The sequence below is a fragment of the Lissotriton vulgaris genome, chromosome 10 (assembly GCF_964263255.1).
Source record: "Lissotriton vulgaris chromosome 10, aLisVul1.2, whole genome shotgun sequence".
In the NCBI taxonomy this organism is placed as follows: domain Eukaryota; kingdom Metazoa; phylum Chordata; class Amphibia; order Caudata; family Salamandridae; genus Lissotriton; species Lissotriton vulgaris.
In genome coordinates, this window is record NC_141698.1 from 49,091,836 (window position 1) to 49,111,198 (window position 19,363).

The following is a 19,363-nucleotide window of genomic DNA, read 5'->3' on the forward strand; positions in this document are numbered from 1 at the left end:
AGGTATGTTTTTTAATACAGATTCTCTAATCCCTCTGAGAACCCCCTCTTAATCATCCTTGCTTTCTAATAGATTAACAACATCACATGGTAACCCCTCTACGCTCATTAGCAAGACCCACTTACACCTTTGTCTCCCCTAGCTTGTCTAGTAGTTTATCTGCCCCTTCTGTGGTGGGAGCTGGTAATTGAGACTAATTGGTTTCTCCCGGTGTTGCTCTTCCTTTCTCTTGGACTGACAGCAGTTGTTTCTGTAATTGGATGCAACCCTGTACCGTTCATAATATTACAGAGTGTTAGAAGGGGCAGTCCCAGAGGCCAGGTTATGTCTACCCGACTCCTTCGTGACCGGCCTCTCCCACCAATAACGCAGAGCCTTAACGAGAGATCCCCACAGGGGGAGACCCCAAGTATTGAATCGTACACACGAGGACCACACCACATTAATGAACAGGCACCACACGGTGGATTTCCGATATCAATTTCTTTATAATCAGGTAAAAGAATTAGCACTCTTATGTACACACGATCAAGGGATCGCCAAAGTCTCAAGGTTTCAGGGAAGGGGTAGCGGGACAGTCTCAGTCTCTTTGGCCAGTACCTAGCGTACCCTGCGCACAGCTCTCAATCCTCGAGCATGGGGGTTATGGAAGATGGTAGTCGCACTGGAGGTCTTACTCACTTGAGGATGACTCAATTCGTGTTGGTAGCGTCGATAGTCCAGCCGGACTAGAGTACTCCTCGAGCCGCGACAAAATCAGCAGGGCTCGGTCCGGAGGTTAGTTCGTTAGGAGCCGCGACCACGTCAGCAGGGCTCAGAATGTTCGGTGCAGATCTTCAGGGTTCAAGCTTAAGCCGCGACGAGGTCAGCAGGACTCCGATGTTCCAGTTCCGAGAATGAGCCGCGACAGCGTCAGCAGGGCTCGAAGAGTTACGAAGTTCAGTTCAGCCGCGATCAGATCAGCAGGGTTTTCTTGTCCAAGATACAACTGCCGCTAGTTCAGGGGCGGGCCTTGATATAGTCCAGGGGCTCTTTGATGTCCGGACCCCCGTAGGCGGAGGTCCGGCAGTTGGTCCTTTGATCCCTTTGAGGATGCGTCCGGGAATTCCCAGACGTCCAGCAAGTCTGGAGCCAGCACTCGGGGAGGCCAGAGGTGCAATCGAAACTGGCCCCCAGGGGAAGACCAGAGTTGTGACAGAAACCAGTCTCTCAGGGGAGGCCAGAGGTGCCATCGAAACTCCCTGTCTTCTCTCACTAGGGTAGCCCTCACCCTCCCAACGGGGGCTGGCGCGTCTGGAGCCTAAGCTTCGCTGGGGCTGGGGTCATGCTAAGCCCACGGAGTCAGGGACCTCGGGAAGGGAAAATGGCTGCCGGTGGGCCTATGGGGCCTTGCGGGGACTGGGGCGCGCGGGCTGGGAAGGTGGCCGGGGACAGGCCGATGCGGGCCGCTGGCGTGTGGGGGGCATGGGCAGGGTAGCCAGGGGCCTCTAAGTACGGAGCTGGGCTAACGGGGGAGCTGAGGAACGGGGGGGAACCACGCCACAAGGCCAGGTTTACCACGGAGTGCTTCTGAGAACGCATTGGGGAAAATGTCACTTCAGTTACAAACTTGGAACATAGATGTGCTTGCTCCCGGTGTGTTATCTTTTAAAAGAGTTCTGATTCCGCAAGTGTTATTCAGTTGTCCCCTTATATGTGCAGTCAACCCTGTCCTTAGGGTAGATGGTCCTCTAATTTCTGTTGTAGTTCGCCCTCCCATCCCTGGCAAATTATTTTTCTTCACGGCGGTCAATTTGGGATGCACTGATGTACTAGACCGAAAACATTTGTCAGTATACGAAGAGGTGCGGGGACATTTATATTAGCCATGTTACTTGCATTTCAAAAGCTAAGGTCAAATTTATGGCATTTTTCACCCAATGTTACTGGGTAACCGTCTTGCTAAAGCAGTTGATTGCATTTTTTCACTTTTAGGGAAGTTGTTCCTTAAAACATCTAATTGTGCACCCCTACCATAACCAACAACAAACTTTATCTTAGAGTCTGACTCTGCCCCGGTAAAAAACTCCTATTTTAGGTAAATGCTTTCTGCATTAGTAACCAGTAGTGCATTTCTGAACTCATTATTGTCAGTTACGTTTCCCTGTCTTATCTGGGTTGCAGTTGTCTGTTTACCTGTACACAAGAACAAACTTGGTAAAATATATCGTCTGGACAAAATGGGTCGAAGCAGACGTTTATACAAGCAGTGACTTACTCGATGGTGAGTGCTGGAAGTTCTTTGATGAGAAAACCAAGTCCTCCTGGGACAGATTCAGGGGGTGGTGTCTGATTCGTAATGATCCATAATATTTGAGCCCTCTTCAACTTCTGTATCAGGATCGACGCCACAAACCAGATGCCACTGGCAACAGAGGATAACCCGCAGCCTATTGTGATGTCTGACTCCCGTCCAGCTTCAGCTTGGCCATGGCCACGTCCAGATCTTGATATGCCACAACCCATGTTAAACCCATTGGACTCAGACACAATTCCACTAACACGCAGCCATGCTCATGCACACACATTACATCAGCTTTTTGGTGCACACTTCACTTAGAGCCAGGCTTCTAGGAAAGACAATGGTGAGGATGGGAACAGATTTGCTCCCCCTTTTAATGACGAAGACCACTGGTGTAAGGAGTTACAGATGGCCAGTGGGCTGGACAACTCACCCCACACTGTTATGTTCTCTTCAACCTAGCCTTGAGGTCAGCTAATGCGAGCTGCCTGCTTGAATGTTATATCCATGCACTTGGGGACATTTAGAGATCTTACATGCCGTCCAAGAAGACTTCCAGGCTTCTTTAGCTCAGACCATTCAAGATGGTTGGGATATGGCCAAATTCATCATTCACTAAGGCCTGAACACCACAGACTGTGTAGGGAAGGCTATTGGAGCAGGCATGGTGCTTCGACGCCACCCATGGATGACGTCCATAGGTTTCTCGGGGGTATTCATTTGTCCTAATTGGATATTCTGTTTGATGGTTTTTGCCTGTTTAGTGATATGCAGTGTCTGCCCTAGAAGGATTTAAAGAAAGCCGAGCCACAGCACTTTCGCTGTTCTAGACCGGCAGTCCCTGCGGCAATTTCACCCTTTTAGGGGCTTTGCTTGAGGGCCTGGCAAATCGGGAGTGCCAGCCCCAACTGCTCACTCAACAGGTTTCACAGCCCTTTCCAATCCGACACACAATGTCCTGATCTTCAATACTCTGCCCCTCCAGCACTATCCACAAAGTGTCTTTAGAGTGTCGCCTTAGAATTTCCTCTCTGAGATGTGGCTGGAGGAGGATTCCGCACCAGAGATCCTGGAGGCACTTCCTAGTGGTTACGGGATCACTAGGGTTGATAGGGGCTCCATTAGAGGAGGCGGGGTGGCGATTATATTCAAACACACCATCCAATGTGTCCTAGAGCCGGTCACCATCTCAGATAGTGATGCTGGGTTCTTCACAATCAGGGTGGCTACGAACTACATCTTGAAACGGCTCCTGGTCTATAGACCGCTTGGACCCCCTACTCGCTTTTCCACTAGCCTGATAGAATGTCTTTTGCAGCCAGCATTGCGCTACAAAAAACTTTTAGTACTTTGCGACTTGAACTTGCATTTCGATGATGCAAAGAACGTGGGGGCCGGGGAGCTGTGTCAAGAATTGGCGACCCTACAACTGACGCTAAAATCTGATTCCCCAACACACCATCTGGGTCATCTGCTTGACCCCATTTTTGCTAACTGGGAGGACATAGTTGTGAACCCTCCTCTCCCATTCCCATGGTCAGACCATTTCCTGGTCCCGTTTGGGCTGAGGCTGCCGGGGTTAAAGTTACAGGTGATATCCAAGAGGGACACAGCACACCGGAAGTGGGCTGGCTTGTCTCAGGAGAAGTTTAATAGCGCTCTTTCTCAGGGTGGGTGCCGAGGGGCACAGATGTCAAAAGTATATGTGGAAATTTGGATAGCCGCATTACGGAAGCACTGGAGAGCACTGCGCCCTGGACGCATCAAAGACCAGGGAGAGTACAAAAATCTGCTCCCTGGTATAACAACGCCCTGAGAACTGCTAAAGTGGACTGTAAACGCCTAGAAAGGAGGTGGAGGAAAGACTACTTGGTCCAGGTCAGGTGGGAATATAAAGTCGCTCTGAAGGGCTATCATGGGCTCATTAGAAGGGCAAAGGCATCGTATTACCAGGAAAGAATTGGGGCGGCGGAGAATTCGGCAAGGGAGCTTTTTAGGGTCTACAAAGAAATTTCATCCCTAGCAACTACGGCAGTGCCAGCAATTGGTTCAGAGGAATCATGTAATCGTGTGTCAGATTTCTTTGCTGATAAGGTGGAGGAAATCTACTCCACCTTCCCCGACCCCTCTCGAATAGATCACAAGATCCCTGGGGAAGCAGGGCACATTCCAGAGGTGGAATGCATTGATAGATTTATTGTTCCCCCTACAGAGCTGCTAATGAAAATCTGTATGAGTGTCAAGTTGGGCTTTCCAAGAGACCCTGCCTCCCCTAAAGTATTTGGAGGGAGCATTGGAACTCTTGAGCCATGCATTAGACACCTATTGGAATTATCTTTCATGACCGGGACCGTGCCAGCGAGATGGAAGGAAGCCGTAGTCTTCCCGCTACCTAAGAAACCGCACATTAGTCCAGATCAAATTGATAATCTTCGCCCAATCTCTCTACTTCCCTACTTCGCAAAGGTTGCAGAGAAGGTGGTGAATATGCAACTTATTGGGCATATTGGGAAACACAATCTTTTGCATCTCACGCAGTCTGGTTTTCGGGCACTCCACTCGACAGAATCAGCCCTGTTACTCTCCATGGAAACCATCAGGAAAGACGTAGACGAGGGACAGACGGGGGCCTTAATCCTGTTGGATTTAATTTCCGCCTTCGACACTGTTGCTCACCATACCTTGCTGCAGTGTCTGAGGAAAGGAGGAGTGTCAGGGAGTGCATTGAGCTAGATTTAATCCTTGTTGTCCGACCGCAGCTTTCGGGTGAGGCAGGGCTCTCATCACTCCAGTGTCATCAAGTTGAAACGGGGAGTACCGCAAGGGTCAACCCAGAGCCCGACCCTGTTTAATTTCTGTTACACCTTTAGCGGAGATTGCAGATGGTTTTGAGATCAGGGTTGTGTCCTATGCCGATGACACGCAGCTGGTGGTCTCCCTGACACAAGCACAGGATACGGCAGCCTCCAATTTCGTGGCTTGCATGCAAGACCTTGCGTCAAGGATGGTGAATAACTGCTTGAAGTTGAACAGCAGTAAGATCGAGGTGCTTGTGGTGGGGAGAGCCCCATCGGTGTGGTCATCAGCATGGTGGCCGCAGAATTTGGGGCCCACCCTGATGCCCTGCGATCGGGCAAAGAACTTAGGGGTTTGGCTGGATACGAAGCTATCCTGAGTATCACACCAGGCGGGTCGCAGGGGCCTGTTTTGGGACCTGAGAGGCCTCCGGAAAACCCTGGATTTGCTTCCCACCGCAGCCAGAAAGACCATGGTGCATGCCCTGGTAACCATGCGCCTTGATTATAGTAATGTTCTGTATCTGGGGGCCAGGCGTAAATGTATGCAAAGACTTCAAGCTATACAGAACGCGGCTGCTCGGCTGGTTCTTATGCTCCCTTGTCCGGCCTCTTCGAAGATGGCGCGTGCTTCCCTGCACTGGCTGCCGATAAGGGAGAGAGTCCTGTTTAAAGCACTGTGCGTTTGCCATCGCATGATTCAGGGGACGTGTCCATCCTATCTGTTTGATTTATTGAGGCTCTAATCCCAACACGCCAATTGAGATTGTAGGGGACGGGTCAGGTGTGCATCCCTGCCATTAAGAAAGCTAGGACGGGCGGCCGCTCTTTTCTCTGTTTGGCAGCACAGCATTGGAACAAGCTCCCTGTGAGCCTCCGGCTGGAGGGCTCGGAAGCTATCTTCCGAAAAAATCTGAAAACTTATCTTCTCCCTACAGGATAGGCATGCTGGGCTAGGCTAGGGGTAGGGTTAGGGGTTGTAGCAGTTTCGCACCGCAGCGCGGGGACACACTGGCCGAGTGTAACCATGCGCTCTATAAATGCGTTTATTATTAATGTCGGGCCCTCTCAGTGCCAGCATCCTTTTACATTCTTTTTTTATGGACAAACTGCTACGCAGGACTTGAGTGGCATTATTGCCAAAGGTGGTGATGCCGTTTCATATTGACAAGCTATCACTCTTCCAACATTCTTTGCTCCCCTAATTCGTAGAAAGAGTAAGTGAGACTCCCGCATTTGTACCCCAAGAGAGCACTCCACTTTTACATTGCTCGTACCAAAGAACCTTTGGTTGTCTATCTTCTCTTTGTGAGTTTGTCTGGGGTAAAGAAAGGCAACACAGGAAGTGCCTGTCCTGGATAGCTTTCAGGCAGCTATGTGAGCTTCAGTGTACACTTTAGCTAAGCACTACTGCCCGACAGCCCAGTCTGTATAGATGGGTTTTGCTCACCCGGTCCTGCAGAACATTAGCCTGAGCCATTCCATAGACCCATTACCTTGGGAGGTAACACTTTAATAACTGTTTACAGGGTTAGGACTCTGTGATTAGAAAAACTAGTTACTTCCCTTTGGTACCACTCTTTCTGGTGAATACTGTATGCTTTATCTAACCACAAATTCCTCACCGACCTCCCACCTCCCCGTTCTGCGGTATGGTCTCTTCCATTGAAAAAGATCCCAGTTTGGGAATCTGCACACTGGTTTGTTCTCTTGCACAGTGGTCCGCATTTTAGGGGGCCGAAATGTTACTGAAAGTGGTGTCAGTGTGTGGGTAGAGATTAAATGGGACTACGTTTGTCACTTCCGAAGTAGAATGGAGTCCCACTCCGCCACTTGCGTGTACACAGGAGTGCTGTTTTGAATTTTCCAGATCCAATCTCACACTTGCGAATAATGACAAGGTTTAGAAGTATGCGATTAGATAGAGTATTCACCAGAAATAACATTACCAAAGGGAAGTCATTTGTTTTTAAGGTCCGATGTTTGTGTACAAACCTAAACCACCTGTATCGTAGAGAAGAAAACGTATGTGCTTTATATGTGGATTTGGCACAGCAGTACCACAAACGTCCCAGCATCTAACTCATTGATTCACAAACGCCCATAAATATTGGACCACTTGAAGATGATCCCTACGTATTTTCACTAAAATGAACCATGGACCTAATAGTTACCGCCATTAAAGAAATACTGTGATGAACCTCTTCAGCGTGGCCCTCCCTCCGATGTCCTTTACAATATCTATTCTCATTTGTCCTACTCATGTCCCATAACAAACTTTCCTCCTCTGGCCATGTGATCTTCGATTATCACTGCCAGTCTCAGCCTCATTCACTTCTCTGATAGGAGGAGTGCATTTTCAGGCAAACCCTGTGTATAAGAGATGCCTCCTCTGCAAGGTGAGAGGCTGTTCTGAAAAGCCATTGGACTACGTTAAATATAAATTTAGGAATGTTAGGGACAGTCCCAGTCACCTAGTTCAGCCCATCGATCAGTAACGAGAACAATTTACAGTGTACTCTCGTAATAACCTGTCATTGTCTGAAATAAAATTTGTTTTTAATGCCTATGCGGTCATCCCTGACTATATGGGTCAAGACCAACTGATCAAGAAAACACTAAGAGTGATGAGAAGTATCAAAGCCTCGTCAGGCCTTGCAAACCTATAGACACAACATATCCCCATTAGCAGTGTATACTTTTTCATGTATTTATTTATTGTTCTTATTAAGCGCAAGGTCACCAGAGAATGCTTCAGGGCACTGATCGAACAGGAATGTTGGAAACAGCAGACAGAATTAGCAAATAAGATCATTGTAGTTATTGTGAGCGAAGAGGCAGAGCAAGAGTGTTCCACAGGGAAAAGCTGTGAAAGTGAAGAGGTGATCCCATGAACTGTTTGTATCTAGCAGCAGCAGGATGAGATGGTTTTGTGAAGTCGCTCTTCGATCTCTTGTCCAAAGTGGGGCCTGTGGATCAGACACAGCTCTGAAGACAACCCTTTCTTTAAATGGCAGCCAAAGCACGAATAATGCCTGATTTTATAGAAGAAGAATGATGCAGCCAGTCATTTTGCAGAATTAAGTTTACACATTATGTTTGCAGCGCCACAAACCCCTCCCTCTCCCTCCCACCCAGGCAATCACTACAAAAATCAACAAGAGTGTAGTGTGTCAGAGAAAATACAAGAGCAGTTTAGTCTGTGCAACTCTGTTTTTATCCTGTGGCCTTCTTCTGTACATAGAGCCTGTATTGGTCCTATTAGAAGCAGTCAAAAGAGAGGGCTTTCGTAAGGCCACTCCGAGGATTACACTGTGAAACAGGCTGTTGGAAAGGATAAGGGAGAAGTCAAATGCTCTGTTTTTCTAGACACTAGAGTGTATGCTGAAGAAAGTGTTATATAGTTATAGTAAGCAATTGAACAAAAGAGTGGAAAGCATGAAAGTCTGCTAGACCTGGATAGAAGGAAACTTGTTGCCCTTAAATGCCAGTAAGATGTAGCTTTGCTAGGGGGTTTGCCCTACTTGGTTAAAAAGCTGGGCCAAGGCTACTCTTTTTTGAAGTCTTGGGCTCAAAATCCAAACTGTTAAGATTTAAGGTCTGGTCAACTTACAACCTTGTGTTGATAAGCAAGATCAGGTTGCATGCACAATGTTTGGATCTCACAATAATTACTGTAGTGGCAACTGTCAGGCTGTATTGAGTAAAGTTCTCAATAGTTGATAGCTGCTAAGTGTAATTGTATTTCTGCAATTCTCCCAAGGCTGCATGGCCTTGCCATGAAATCTAGGTTCATATTTAGAGTACTGTATGTGTGAGCGGAATTATGCACTCACGGCCGGCTCACTGGACAGAGGCAGTGATATAGCATGTTCATAGTGAAACACTGAGACTGCACCAGGTCTTGATGCAGCTCATCACCAATAATGGTTTGTAAAGTTGTGCTAGCTCTAGGACCAAAGCTGTGGAATACACATCCCCAGCTACTAATGACAATTATGTACGTCAAGCAATTTAAGAGACTGAAATTCTTTCTGATCCTGGATGTTTAATTCAGATACCCTTATACTGGCTCCACCACATTCGCCTTTATGCTTTAGATACTGTTACAAAGAGAATGTACTCAGTCGTTCCTTTACTCTCTCAGCCCTCCTATTCTGTTCAGCCATATATTGAGATGTATTGTTGAAGAGCATGGGTTGTTTTATTTATGGCTGCTTACTCCAGAATCGTGTGTATGCCTGCTGATATGCACTTGTGACTTTGGGTTGAAGGGGATTGAGGGATGTCTCTCTCTCTCGCTCTCTCTCTCTCTCTCTCTCTCTCGCGCTCTCTCTCTCTCTCTCTCTCTCTCTCTCTCTCTCTCTCTCTCTCTCTCTCTCTCTCTCCCTCTAGAGAAAGGGAGGGAGAGCGAGAGAGAGAGCTCTTGCTCCTTTTGTAAATAGTAACTGTAGTGATTCTCTCACTGCACCCTACTGTTGCTGTTCTATCATTATAGGGTTATGTCACATTTTTGTCACTTTAGTGCTCATTGATTCGTCTTTTAAAAGGGAGATCCTAGTTGAGCACTACTCCCAAGTCTTTTGTCTCTGAGGAAGTTAGACGTGGCATTACCATATGTTCTTACAATTCAAACATAAAAGGATAGCTAGAGCATTTTTGGGGGGAGATGTGGTGTGAAGGGTCTACAAATCCATATTTCAGCACATATCTTTTGACCAAAACTCAGCCGCATATTTGTTGGATCACATTTCACATCACAGTGCATGTTGCTGTTATGTTGAATCGGGCGGACTCCCACCGTGCCCAGTCATGCTGAAACACGTCTTGGGTTGCTTGTGTTCCCCTTCACTGAAGACCTGGCTTAGCAACTTTAGGCTGAGCTGGACCTATCCGAGGATGGCCCAAAACAGATTTGCATATGGCTGGGTCTAATCTAGGGTGACATTGTGGGCCAAAGAACAATGGATTGGAATACTGGCCATTGTAATTGTCAGTGGTTAGACTTTTAGCAATAATTCCTCCCGCTGCTTTTGTGCATTTGATGTAATGCCCTACGTGGCTACGGTTATGATCAGACATTGGTCACTTACTTTCAGTGCCACTGAAACCAAGCTACACCTGACTGAAGAGACCCAGCTGGGTCAAAACCGGTCTTGGATAGCTTGTGTTCCGGTTCAGAGAGAGCCTGGCTTGGCAGTTCAGGTTAGACTGTTCCTATTGGAGCGAGGTCAAAACTGATATGCATAAGCCTGGGTCTAGCTGAGGGGGCATGGTGGACAATGGAAATATGGGTAGGAATCCTACCCTGAGCAATTGCCAGAATTTTGTCTTAGTGCAAGCATACATGCCAACTGATCCGATTCAGGCGGGAGACTACTGATTATTTGAAGTTCCAAATGCTTCAATAAGCTGTCTCCCACCTGAAATTGCCTCTTTTACAATGTTAGTCAATAGGAGTAAGTCATTCCCCTGATTTTATTTTCAAAATCTCCCTCTTTGCCGTTTGAAAATATATGCATGTATGTGCAAGTGTTCCTCCTGTCACCTTTTGTGTTTTTTGATATATTATTTTAACCACATTGCTCTGTTTCACAGCTTTGTGAAACCTGTATAATTGTGTCCCCTGGCTAAGGGTGTACTGAATTGCCTTGGGGCATTTACTGAAGGTTTGGATACTTTTCATTTAAAATTGTCAACCTTAATTTTTAAAAAAAGTTTTACATGTAAGGAGGAGCACAATTGTTTATTTATATATATATATATATATATATTGATGAATGGGAATAAGTGGATTAGCTTAGAATTCCTTCCCTTGCTAAGCACCTCTGACACACATTATGGTATAGTATCTGCAATACTTATTGGATGTTCTGGACTTCGGAGCTAGAAGGAATCTGACAGGGTAGCGCTCCATAAAACAACTGCCCTCAGCCAATATATTTAATATACTCAATGAGTGCACTGATACATAATCATTTGCATTCACCCGAATACCTCGGAACATGGACACGGCTGGGTTTAAGTACGTATGGTGGCTGCATTGAACTTTAGTAATAGATAATGATTCTGTCCTTTGCCTGCAGAGAATGAGGTTTCCACTGCTGGGACCTCAGAGCGGTGAAGCACAGAAACCTTTGTGCTCTTATTAAAAAAAATTACAATGCAATATGTCTGGTACAAACCAAGATTATGGGTAGCGATGAGCAATGAAAATGGATGAACTGGATTGGAAATGAAGTTTTATGCAATCATGTCTGTGCGTTTATTGATGATTAATATTTTTCCTTGAAACACCCATCTTGATTTGATTATGCCAGTTTCCTGCTTTCTTCTCCAGGCGCCGGAGGTGATAAGAATGCAAGACAGTAATCCCTACAGCTTTCAGTCCGACTGCTATGCTTATGGAGTAGTTCTCTACGAGCTCATGACGGGGATCCTGCCTTACTCCAGCATTAACAACCGAGACCAGGTGAGAGCTGAAGAGTGCTACAGAGACCTTCTTGTGGCAATAATGTATATATTCTCTTATGATTCTTGACGCATAAGAACCAAATAATAATACGTTTGAAATGCGTTCAGAATACCACACTAGCAAGCAATTATGATCTAAAACAGGAGTTGCTTCCTCAATCCCTCTGAATGAAGGCTCTGTTACTGTGCACTGAGATTGTGTGCCCAAATTAAAAGTTAAACCAAAGGGGGTGATGGACGGAGCGTTGACAATACAAACACTCACCCCCAGTCAACTGATCTGGGTTTAATCTATCACCGTTCTTTAGCTCACTCCGCCACCCCAGTTCAGGCATGGCCATATGCAAATCAGTCTGACCCTGTGCCTCGTGGGAACAGTCCATTCCGAACTGCCAAGCCATGTCTTCCCTGGACCGGAATCAAGCTTCAAAAAAATTAAATATTAGCAGTGCTTAATGATCCCACATTGTTTGCATTTCATTACATGAATATCACTGGTTGACAGTGTAGCAGGGTTTAAGTCCCTCTGTGTATATCATTCTTTTACTCTCCATCACGGTTTTTCTCATTCTCTCGTCTCTCCCTCTTCACTGCTCCACTACTCGACTTCATCCACTCTCCCCACCTGTTTTTCTTTATCTCTTTTTTAACATTCTAGCCTCTCTCTCTAATGTCCAGTCACATAACCTCAGCTGTGCCCACTGAGCCAGTAATCCTTGACCTGTGGATCCTACCACGCCGGCTTAGATTCATGCATTTTCTAATTGTCTTGTATGTACAAAGTCTTGTTCTGTCCCATCATATGTGTATGCAGTTGGCTTTTTTGTGGATCAAGTCTACATTCATGTGTACTTTTGGCATGACGTTGGCATTCTTTGTGGCAGTCTCTTTAGTACTGACACAGATTTGACCTGTTGCTACTAACATTAAGACGCTTGATGCACATTACTGATCAATGTGATAAGCTTGACACAGTATTCTGTACTTGTCAGGAGCACCAAATCCACACACTAAATTATCTCAAGTACTTGGAGGTGATTCCATTCAAATCTCTCTCTTATAAAAGGGGCGTAGGTCTGAGCTTTGCAAATGTCAGCTGTCTTAGGTCAGATCTAGAACTGCAAGAAACTTTACAGATTCTGGGTGACAGATCAAAAAAAGCCCTTAATACCAACTTAACGACCTTTCCAAAATGGTATTTGCTAACCTGAGCATTACATCAAGAGTTAGGGAACCCCAAGTGTACTGTTCTGGAGTAGCAGTGCATAGCTTGCACTCCAAGGGGGTTGTATGACGTTACCCCACATGTATTTACCCCGCATGATTTTACCCCACAGTTCTTACTCCGCACAATTTTTACAATGCACGGCTTTACAATGCATACCCCATTAAACTCAGTTACTATTCTAACTCTAGGGGGGGGCGTAACTTTTGGGGAATGCGTTGTAACAGTTTGCAGTCTAAAGCCCTGCGTTGCAAAAGTTTTGGCGGAGTAAAATTGTGGAGTAAAGACACGCGGAGTAAAAAATGCGAGGTAAAGTATGTTTCCCCTCCAAGGGTCCCCTTTAATTACATTTAAGGGTCCTCTAAGCAGCACCTGGCAATAGGGTGGCAAGCAACTCCAGAATCATTATACCAATGTATTTTGGAAGTTAACAATAGACCGTTAATAGAAGTTCTTCCAAAATTTATTAGGAATCAAATCATAAAGTCATGAACTTTGTTTATGCTAAAAAGTTAATATCAATTAAATTCACCTAATGATAAAATTGTACTTTATACATTTTTTAAAATACATATCTGATAGACTGCTAGCCACAGATTCCTTACCTTAGAATTATCCCCTTGCCTCAGACTGGATTCTGAAATTTTTCGGGAGCAGTACCCCTATGCACCAGAAGGTGGAGTCATTCGGCTCCGTGTGACTTTTTCTTCACAGGAAATTACATACATGGGGCCTTTATAAGAGCCACCCTGGCGTGCTGACGTCAGTACTTTTCTTTCTATATCAGTCAGTGCAGATCCGGAGAAAAGCTACCCCTAGTCACGTTTTGACTGACCTTTTTCAACCTTTTGTCGAAGGCTTTTTTGAGACTTTATCTCCTGGTGTGGCACAAGGAAGGCTGGTTTTAAGCCCTGTGGTGCCTGTCACTAGCAAATGTCTATTGGACCCACACCTCATCTGCCTCTGGTGTCTCGAGCGCAACCACAATGCCAAGACCTGCTTCGATTGCCATGCCATGCACTCCAAGCGATGAGGGAACAGTTCCTCAAGCACCTTGCCTCTCGACACCGCAACCGTCTCAATCCCAGTCGAGTGAAACTACCTAGGATAGGTTGCGGAGCCATAGATTGTCGTCGCAAGAGAAGTTGGCCGGGCATTCAGGTAAGTCCCGCAAGCACAAAAAGCCAAAGAGGGCTTTAACTTCTCCACATCTGTCGCAGTCATCCCATGTCTCAGAGAGTTTCCCAGAGCCGGAATGACACCCACCGAACTCTGTGATTTTTATGAGATCATGCACCTCACATGTGTCCCTGTTGGCATGCCTTTGGGCACATTTGTCCCTGTTGGCACGCCTTTGGGCCCCAGTGATTCGGGAGGGGCGCCTATTGGTCATCCACCGGCTGGTTCGCCCCTGGCACTAGGCATGTCCCTTGGCCTTCCCTGGCTCCAATGCCGATGTACCTGGAGCTCACCATAAGAGCGATCCCCATTCTCATTTCCAACATGGAAATGCATGGGCGTCATCCGACGCTGACGCCGACTGAAGGCATTCTCTCCAGAATGGAGCCTGTGCCTTATTCCTGTGCGCTAGGACTTGAGGAAGAATGGGAGGGCCGACTGGACCCTGACTAATACCAAGGGCACCTGGTATGAATCTGGCGGATGCCAGTGGACTGGACACATCTCCAGATACTGGCTTGGTATCTCCTACCGCGGCTACAGAGGAGGGAGCCTCATTTTCAGTGGTGGTGAGACCGGCAGCTGAGATCCTGGACCATCAGCTGCCCACTGTGGCAGTCAAGGTGAACATTTTGATGGAGGTGCCTCAGCCCGGTGTAAGATGGGATTAACCCGATCTGAACCGCTTCTCCCATTTAATGAAGCCCTCACAGATGTCCTACTTGGAGCCTGGTCCAAGCCCTGCACATGGGTTGCTGTGAATAGCAGAATTGTCCTCCACCATTGCCCTGCTCCAGGGGACCATGGATTCCTTGTAGAGCACCCCACCCAGAGAGCTTGAGTGTCCAAGCCTCCACCTTCAAAGTACATCCTGGTGCATTTCTTACTACTCCACTGGGCAGGGATTTCAAGAGGCTGAATACCTTGGGGAAGAAGATGTTTTCTTCCGCCAGCCTTGCACTGCAGTCTGTGAACACCACATGGCTTTTGGGCTGATACTTCCACTCATTCTGGGATTCAGTTGTGCATGTTCTGCCTTTGGTCCCAGAGGTGCTCTGGGCCATACTCCAAGGCTGTGGCTGGCGGTAGAAACTCCAGCCAAGTTGGCCATATGTTGTGGACTGGATATGACCAACTCGCTAGGCAGAGCGATTTCGTTGTTGGTGGTCCTTAGGCACGATGCTTGGGTGAGAACCACTAGCTTTTCGGGGGTGTCCAAGACTCACTTATGGATATGCTCTTTAATGGCTGCCGTCTTTTCTGAGACAAGGCTGCCTCAGCACTGCGGCACTTCAAGGATAGCAGAGGTAGGGCTTCGTCCTTGGGCCTTTCCGTGGCCCCTTGCCAACCCTAGTATTCCTATCTGGTCTACATAAGGGGTTTACAGCCTTGTCTTTACCCAGCCCCCACAACATGCAAGCAATCCAGCCCCAGGCTGGCCAAGGATGCAATTCTCACAAACTTTGTAAGTTAGGTAGCCACAGGTCAGGCCAGTCCAGCACCCATAGCCTCCATACCTCTTTAATTTGCTCTCCAACCATCATAGGCAACCAGTGGCCCTCACCTGCACCACTAGAGGTCCATAACATCCAACACTAGGTTCTCCAGAGTATCCGAAAGGGCTTCTCCCTCCATTTCATGACTACCCTTCCACCGATGCCACCCACTTGCAAGAGGCTCTGCCAGGAACGAGCAGTTCTCTTGACCAAGGAAGCCATAGAGAGGGTGCCAGCTTCAGAAGTAGGTCACGGTTGTTGTTCCTAATAATTTTTGGTGCTCAAAAAGGACAGAGACCTTTGTCTTATCTTAGACATGCACCCTTTAAATTTCCTCTTGAAAAGGAGAAATTCAAAATACTTATGCATCCTGGCAGCCCCAGACTCTGAAGACTGGATGGTTGAGTTGGACTTGCAGGTTGCATACTTCCACAGTCCCGTCCTACCTGCCCTCAGACATTGCCTGCGGTTCACGGTTGGTCAGAAGGGCTTTCAGTTTGCCATGCTCCCCTTTGGCCTTACCAGCGCACATTGGGTGTTCATCAAGGTGATGGCTGTGGTTGCAGGTCATCTGCGAAGATGAGGGGTTCCAGTCTTCGCCTATCTCAACGACTGGCTGTTGAAGGTGGGCTCATCCCAAACGGTTGTCTCCCACCACCAGACTATGACTGACTTCCTGCACTCTCTGGTGTTCACTATCAGCGCGCCAAAGTGCGGTTTCGGGCTTATCCTTCTGAGCAGCAAGTCCGGAATATTTAGGCTATGATAAAGATATTTCAGCCTGCATCCTGGGTTTCGGATTGAGACCAACTCTGAGGCTGCTGGGCCTCATGGTCTCCTGCTAGTGACGCATGCCCATTGGCATGTGCAGGCTCTGCAGTGGGACCTAAAGTTCCAGTGGGCGCAGCATCTGGGAATTTCTCTGAAGTGGTCCAGATCTCGAAGGGCACAGCAAAAGATGTGCTTTGGTGTATGACGGACCGCGATTGGGTCTGCAGCAGGCTCTTTTCCCTTATCAAACTAGTGCTAACAGTAGTGATAAACGCGTCACTCCTGGGCTGGGGCAGCCATCTGTGAGAGGTGGAGATTAGAGGGCTCTGGTCTCCAGTGGAATTCGGACTCAACCTGTTGGAGCTCTTTGCGATCCCAATGGCATTAAAAGCCTTTCTATCCTCAATGAAGGAAATGCTAGTGCAGGGGTTCACAGACAACACCACTGCTATGTAGTACTGCAATAAATAGGGCAGGGTAGGGTCACGGACCCTCTGTATCCCTTGACATGTCTGGACCATCTGGGCATTTCCCTGGTGGTTCAACCTCTGGTAGGTTCTCTAAATGCCTGATCGGACAAACTCAGCTGAAGATGGCTCGCAGATCATGAATGGTGTCTCCATCTGGAGGCGTTGCAGGTACTCCTCTAAGAATGGGGAGAGCCTAGATTAGATCTGTTTGGCACTGCCAAGGACGCACAATCTCCGCACTTCTGCGTGCTTGAATTTTCAAGGCGGCTCTCACTCAGAGAATCTTTTTGTCTTGAGTGGAGCTCCGGCCTCCTGCACGCCTTTCCGCCAATACCCCTCCTGTCCAGATTCTCAAGATCAGGAATAACTGGGCTGAAGTGATCGTCGTGGCTCTGGACTGAGCATGGAGAGTCTGATATCCCGAGGTGTTGAGCATGCCCATCAGTACTCCGATCAGGCTGCCCATTCGGGAGGATCTCCTGTCGCAGCTACAGGGCAGAGTTCTCCATCTGAACCTGTCAACGCTCTACCTTCATGCGTGGCCATTGAGCTGCACCAGTTGACAGCTTTTGAGCTTCTGTCCAAAGTCAGGGATGTCATTTTGGCAGCTCAGTGTCCTTCCATCAAATCGCTGTATGCCGGCCATTGGAGTAGGTTTGTGGCATGGTGGACAGCCAAACAGGTTGACCCTTTATCTGTACCACTTTCAGAAATTCTCTTGTTCAACCTTGCCCTAGCCGCACAGGGCTCTGCATTGGGCACTTTGAAGGGTTATTAGTCTGCTATCTCCACTTTTGATCTGCTTTCTCTTTTCAAGTCCTCTATTGTAAATAGGTTTCTTAAAGGTGTGCAACATGTTTCCTCTTGCTCCCTTCGTTATGCCTCAGTGGGAACTTAACTTGGTTAGTACCTTTCTGGTGTGAGCTCCCTTTGAGCCACTTCAAACCGGCCTTCTTAGGCTTTGTGGGCTCAAGAACGGTGATGGATTAGACCCAGATCTTTTGACTGGGTGTGAGTGTTTAATTGATTCAGATGCTCCGACTATCACCACCCCCTTTTTGTACTGCTTTTGGCCGCCATAAGTGTGGCAGGGTATGCTCAGACGTGAGTCCCTTGCTCACTTTGCCACTGGATTCAAGCAAGCCGGGCTGAATACATCTGGAATGCCAGAAACCGGTCCTCGGAAGCTTGTTTCCGGTCCAAGGAAGACATGGCATGGCAGTTCGGGCTGGACTGTTCCCATGAGGCACAGGGTCAGACTGATTTGCATATAGCCATGTCTGTACTAGGGTGGCAGAGTGGCCTAAAGAGCGGTGATGGATTAAACCCTGATCTTTTGACTGGGTGTGAGTGTTTGATTTATTCAGATGCTCCGTCTATCACCACCCCCTTTTGTACCGCGTTCTTAGGCTTCTCACCATCAAGACGGCCTTTCCTTCCCCAGACAAGCTGGTCCTTTGAACTCTGGCATCCTTTGTGTCGAAGGTGATCTCCCTGTTCCATGTACACTAGTCCATCACTTTGCCTACCTTTTACACTCCACCTCATCCCTCTAAAGAAGAGGAGAGACTCCACAGCCTGGACCGAAAAAGTGAGTTTGCACTCTACCTTGACCGAAAGATCAACTCTTTGTGGGGTGTGTCGGGCAAAGAAAGGAAAGGCCATGCAGAAGCAAGCTGTCTCCACATAGATCGTGCTCTGCTTTAAGATCTGCTGCGTATTGGCCAAGAAGCAATCTTATTCCACCAGAGCGAAGGCTGCGACCACTGTGCTAGAACATGGAGTTCTGCTGCTGGACATATGCCAGGCAGCAACCTGGGCTTCACAGCAGATGCTCACCCAGCACTACTGCCTGGACAGTCCTGTCCATCAGAATGGGCACTTTGCCTTTTCAATCCTGCTGGTCTTACTGGTTTAAATTGTGTTTGCAGACCCACCTCCGGAGAGGTGTTGCTTGGGTATCTAAGGTAAGGAATCTGCAGCTAGAAGTCTCTATCAGATGAACAAGTTACTTACCTTCAATAACACCTTATCGGGTATCAACGCTATATAGCTGCAGATTCCTTACCGACCCAGCCATCCTCCCAGCTCTACGGACAGATTTTTAGGTACAGGACTGTTCCCTTTTCAGGGCCTTGTTCCACACACCAGAGCTCCGTGTTCATGATGGCTCTCTGCTCTGGCATGGAAGGTTACGAAAAGAAACTGACATCAGCGCACTTGAGTTTCGCCTATTTAGGCACCAAGCATGTCACTCCTGGTGTGGCTGAAGATGCCTCATGAAGCCGAACGACGCCACCTACTGGCATGCAAGAGTACTGCTCATAAAATATTTCCGGAACAGTCTGACAACTGCGGATAATTCTAAGAGAGTCTGCGGGCAAATTTAGTCTTTACTCGAGAAAGCGTTATTGAAGGCAAGTAACTTGTTCTTCAACCCTAAGTTTCATATTCCTTCCTTGCGTCACTTGTAGAAGTGATCATTTCTGTTGTAGATGGAAACCATACACTTTCATAACAGCATAGTCCGAAACCTTAGGAACTTCAGCACAAGCTGCATTCTTTAACCTAAGAAAATAAAGATAAACAGTAAATAGGCTCATGTGACCCTCTTAGGCTCTCTGCAGTTTTTTTAGAGCATCAATCACTGTGTACTGCTTATTACTTGATGT

The 19,363-nt window shown here is 47.4% G+C and overlaps 1 protein-coding gene across 2 annotated transcripts in view; it reads left to right on the forward strand.

Annotated features, from left to right (window-relative positions):
- ARAF (A-Raf proto-oncogene, serine/threonine kinase) overlaps positions 1-19,363 on the forward strand; it is a 173,591-nt gene that overhangs the window by 125,198 nt on the left and 29,030 nt on the right. For both annotated transcript variants that reach the window (XM_086940425.1, XM_086940424.1), the window contains exon 14: positions 11,417-11,548. In XM_086940425.1, coding sequence (XP_086796551.1) covers positions 11,417-11,548 — 132 coding nt within the window. The remainder of the gene's footprint in view (positions 1-11,416; positions 11,549-19,363) is intronic.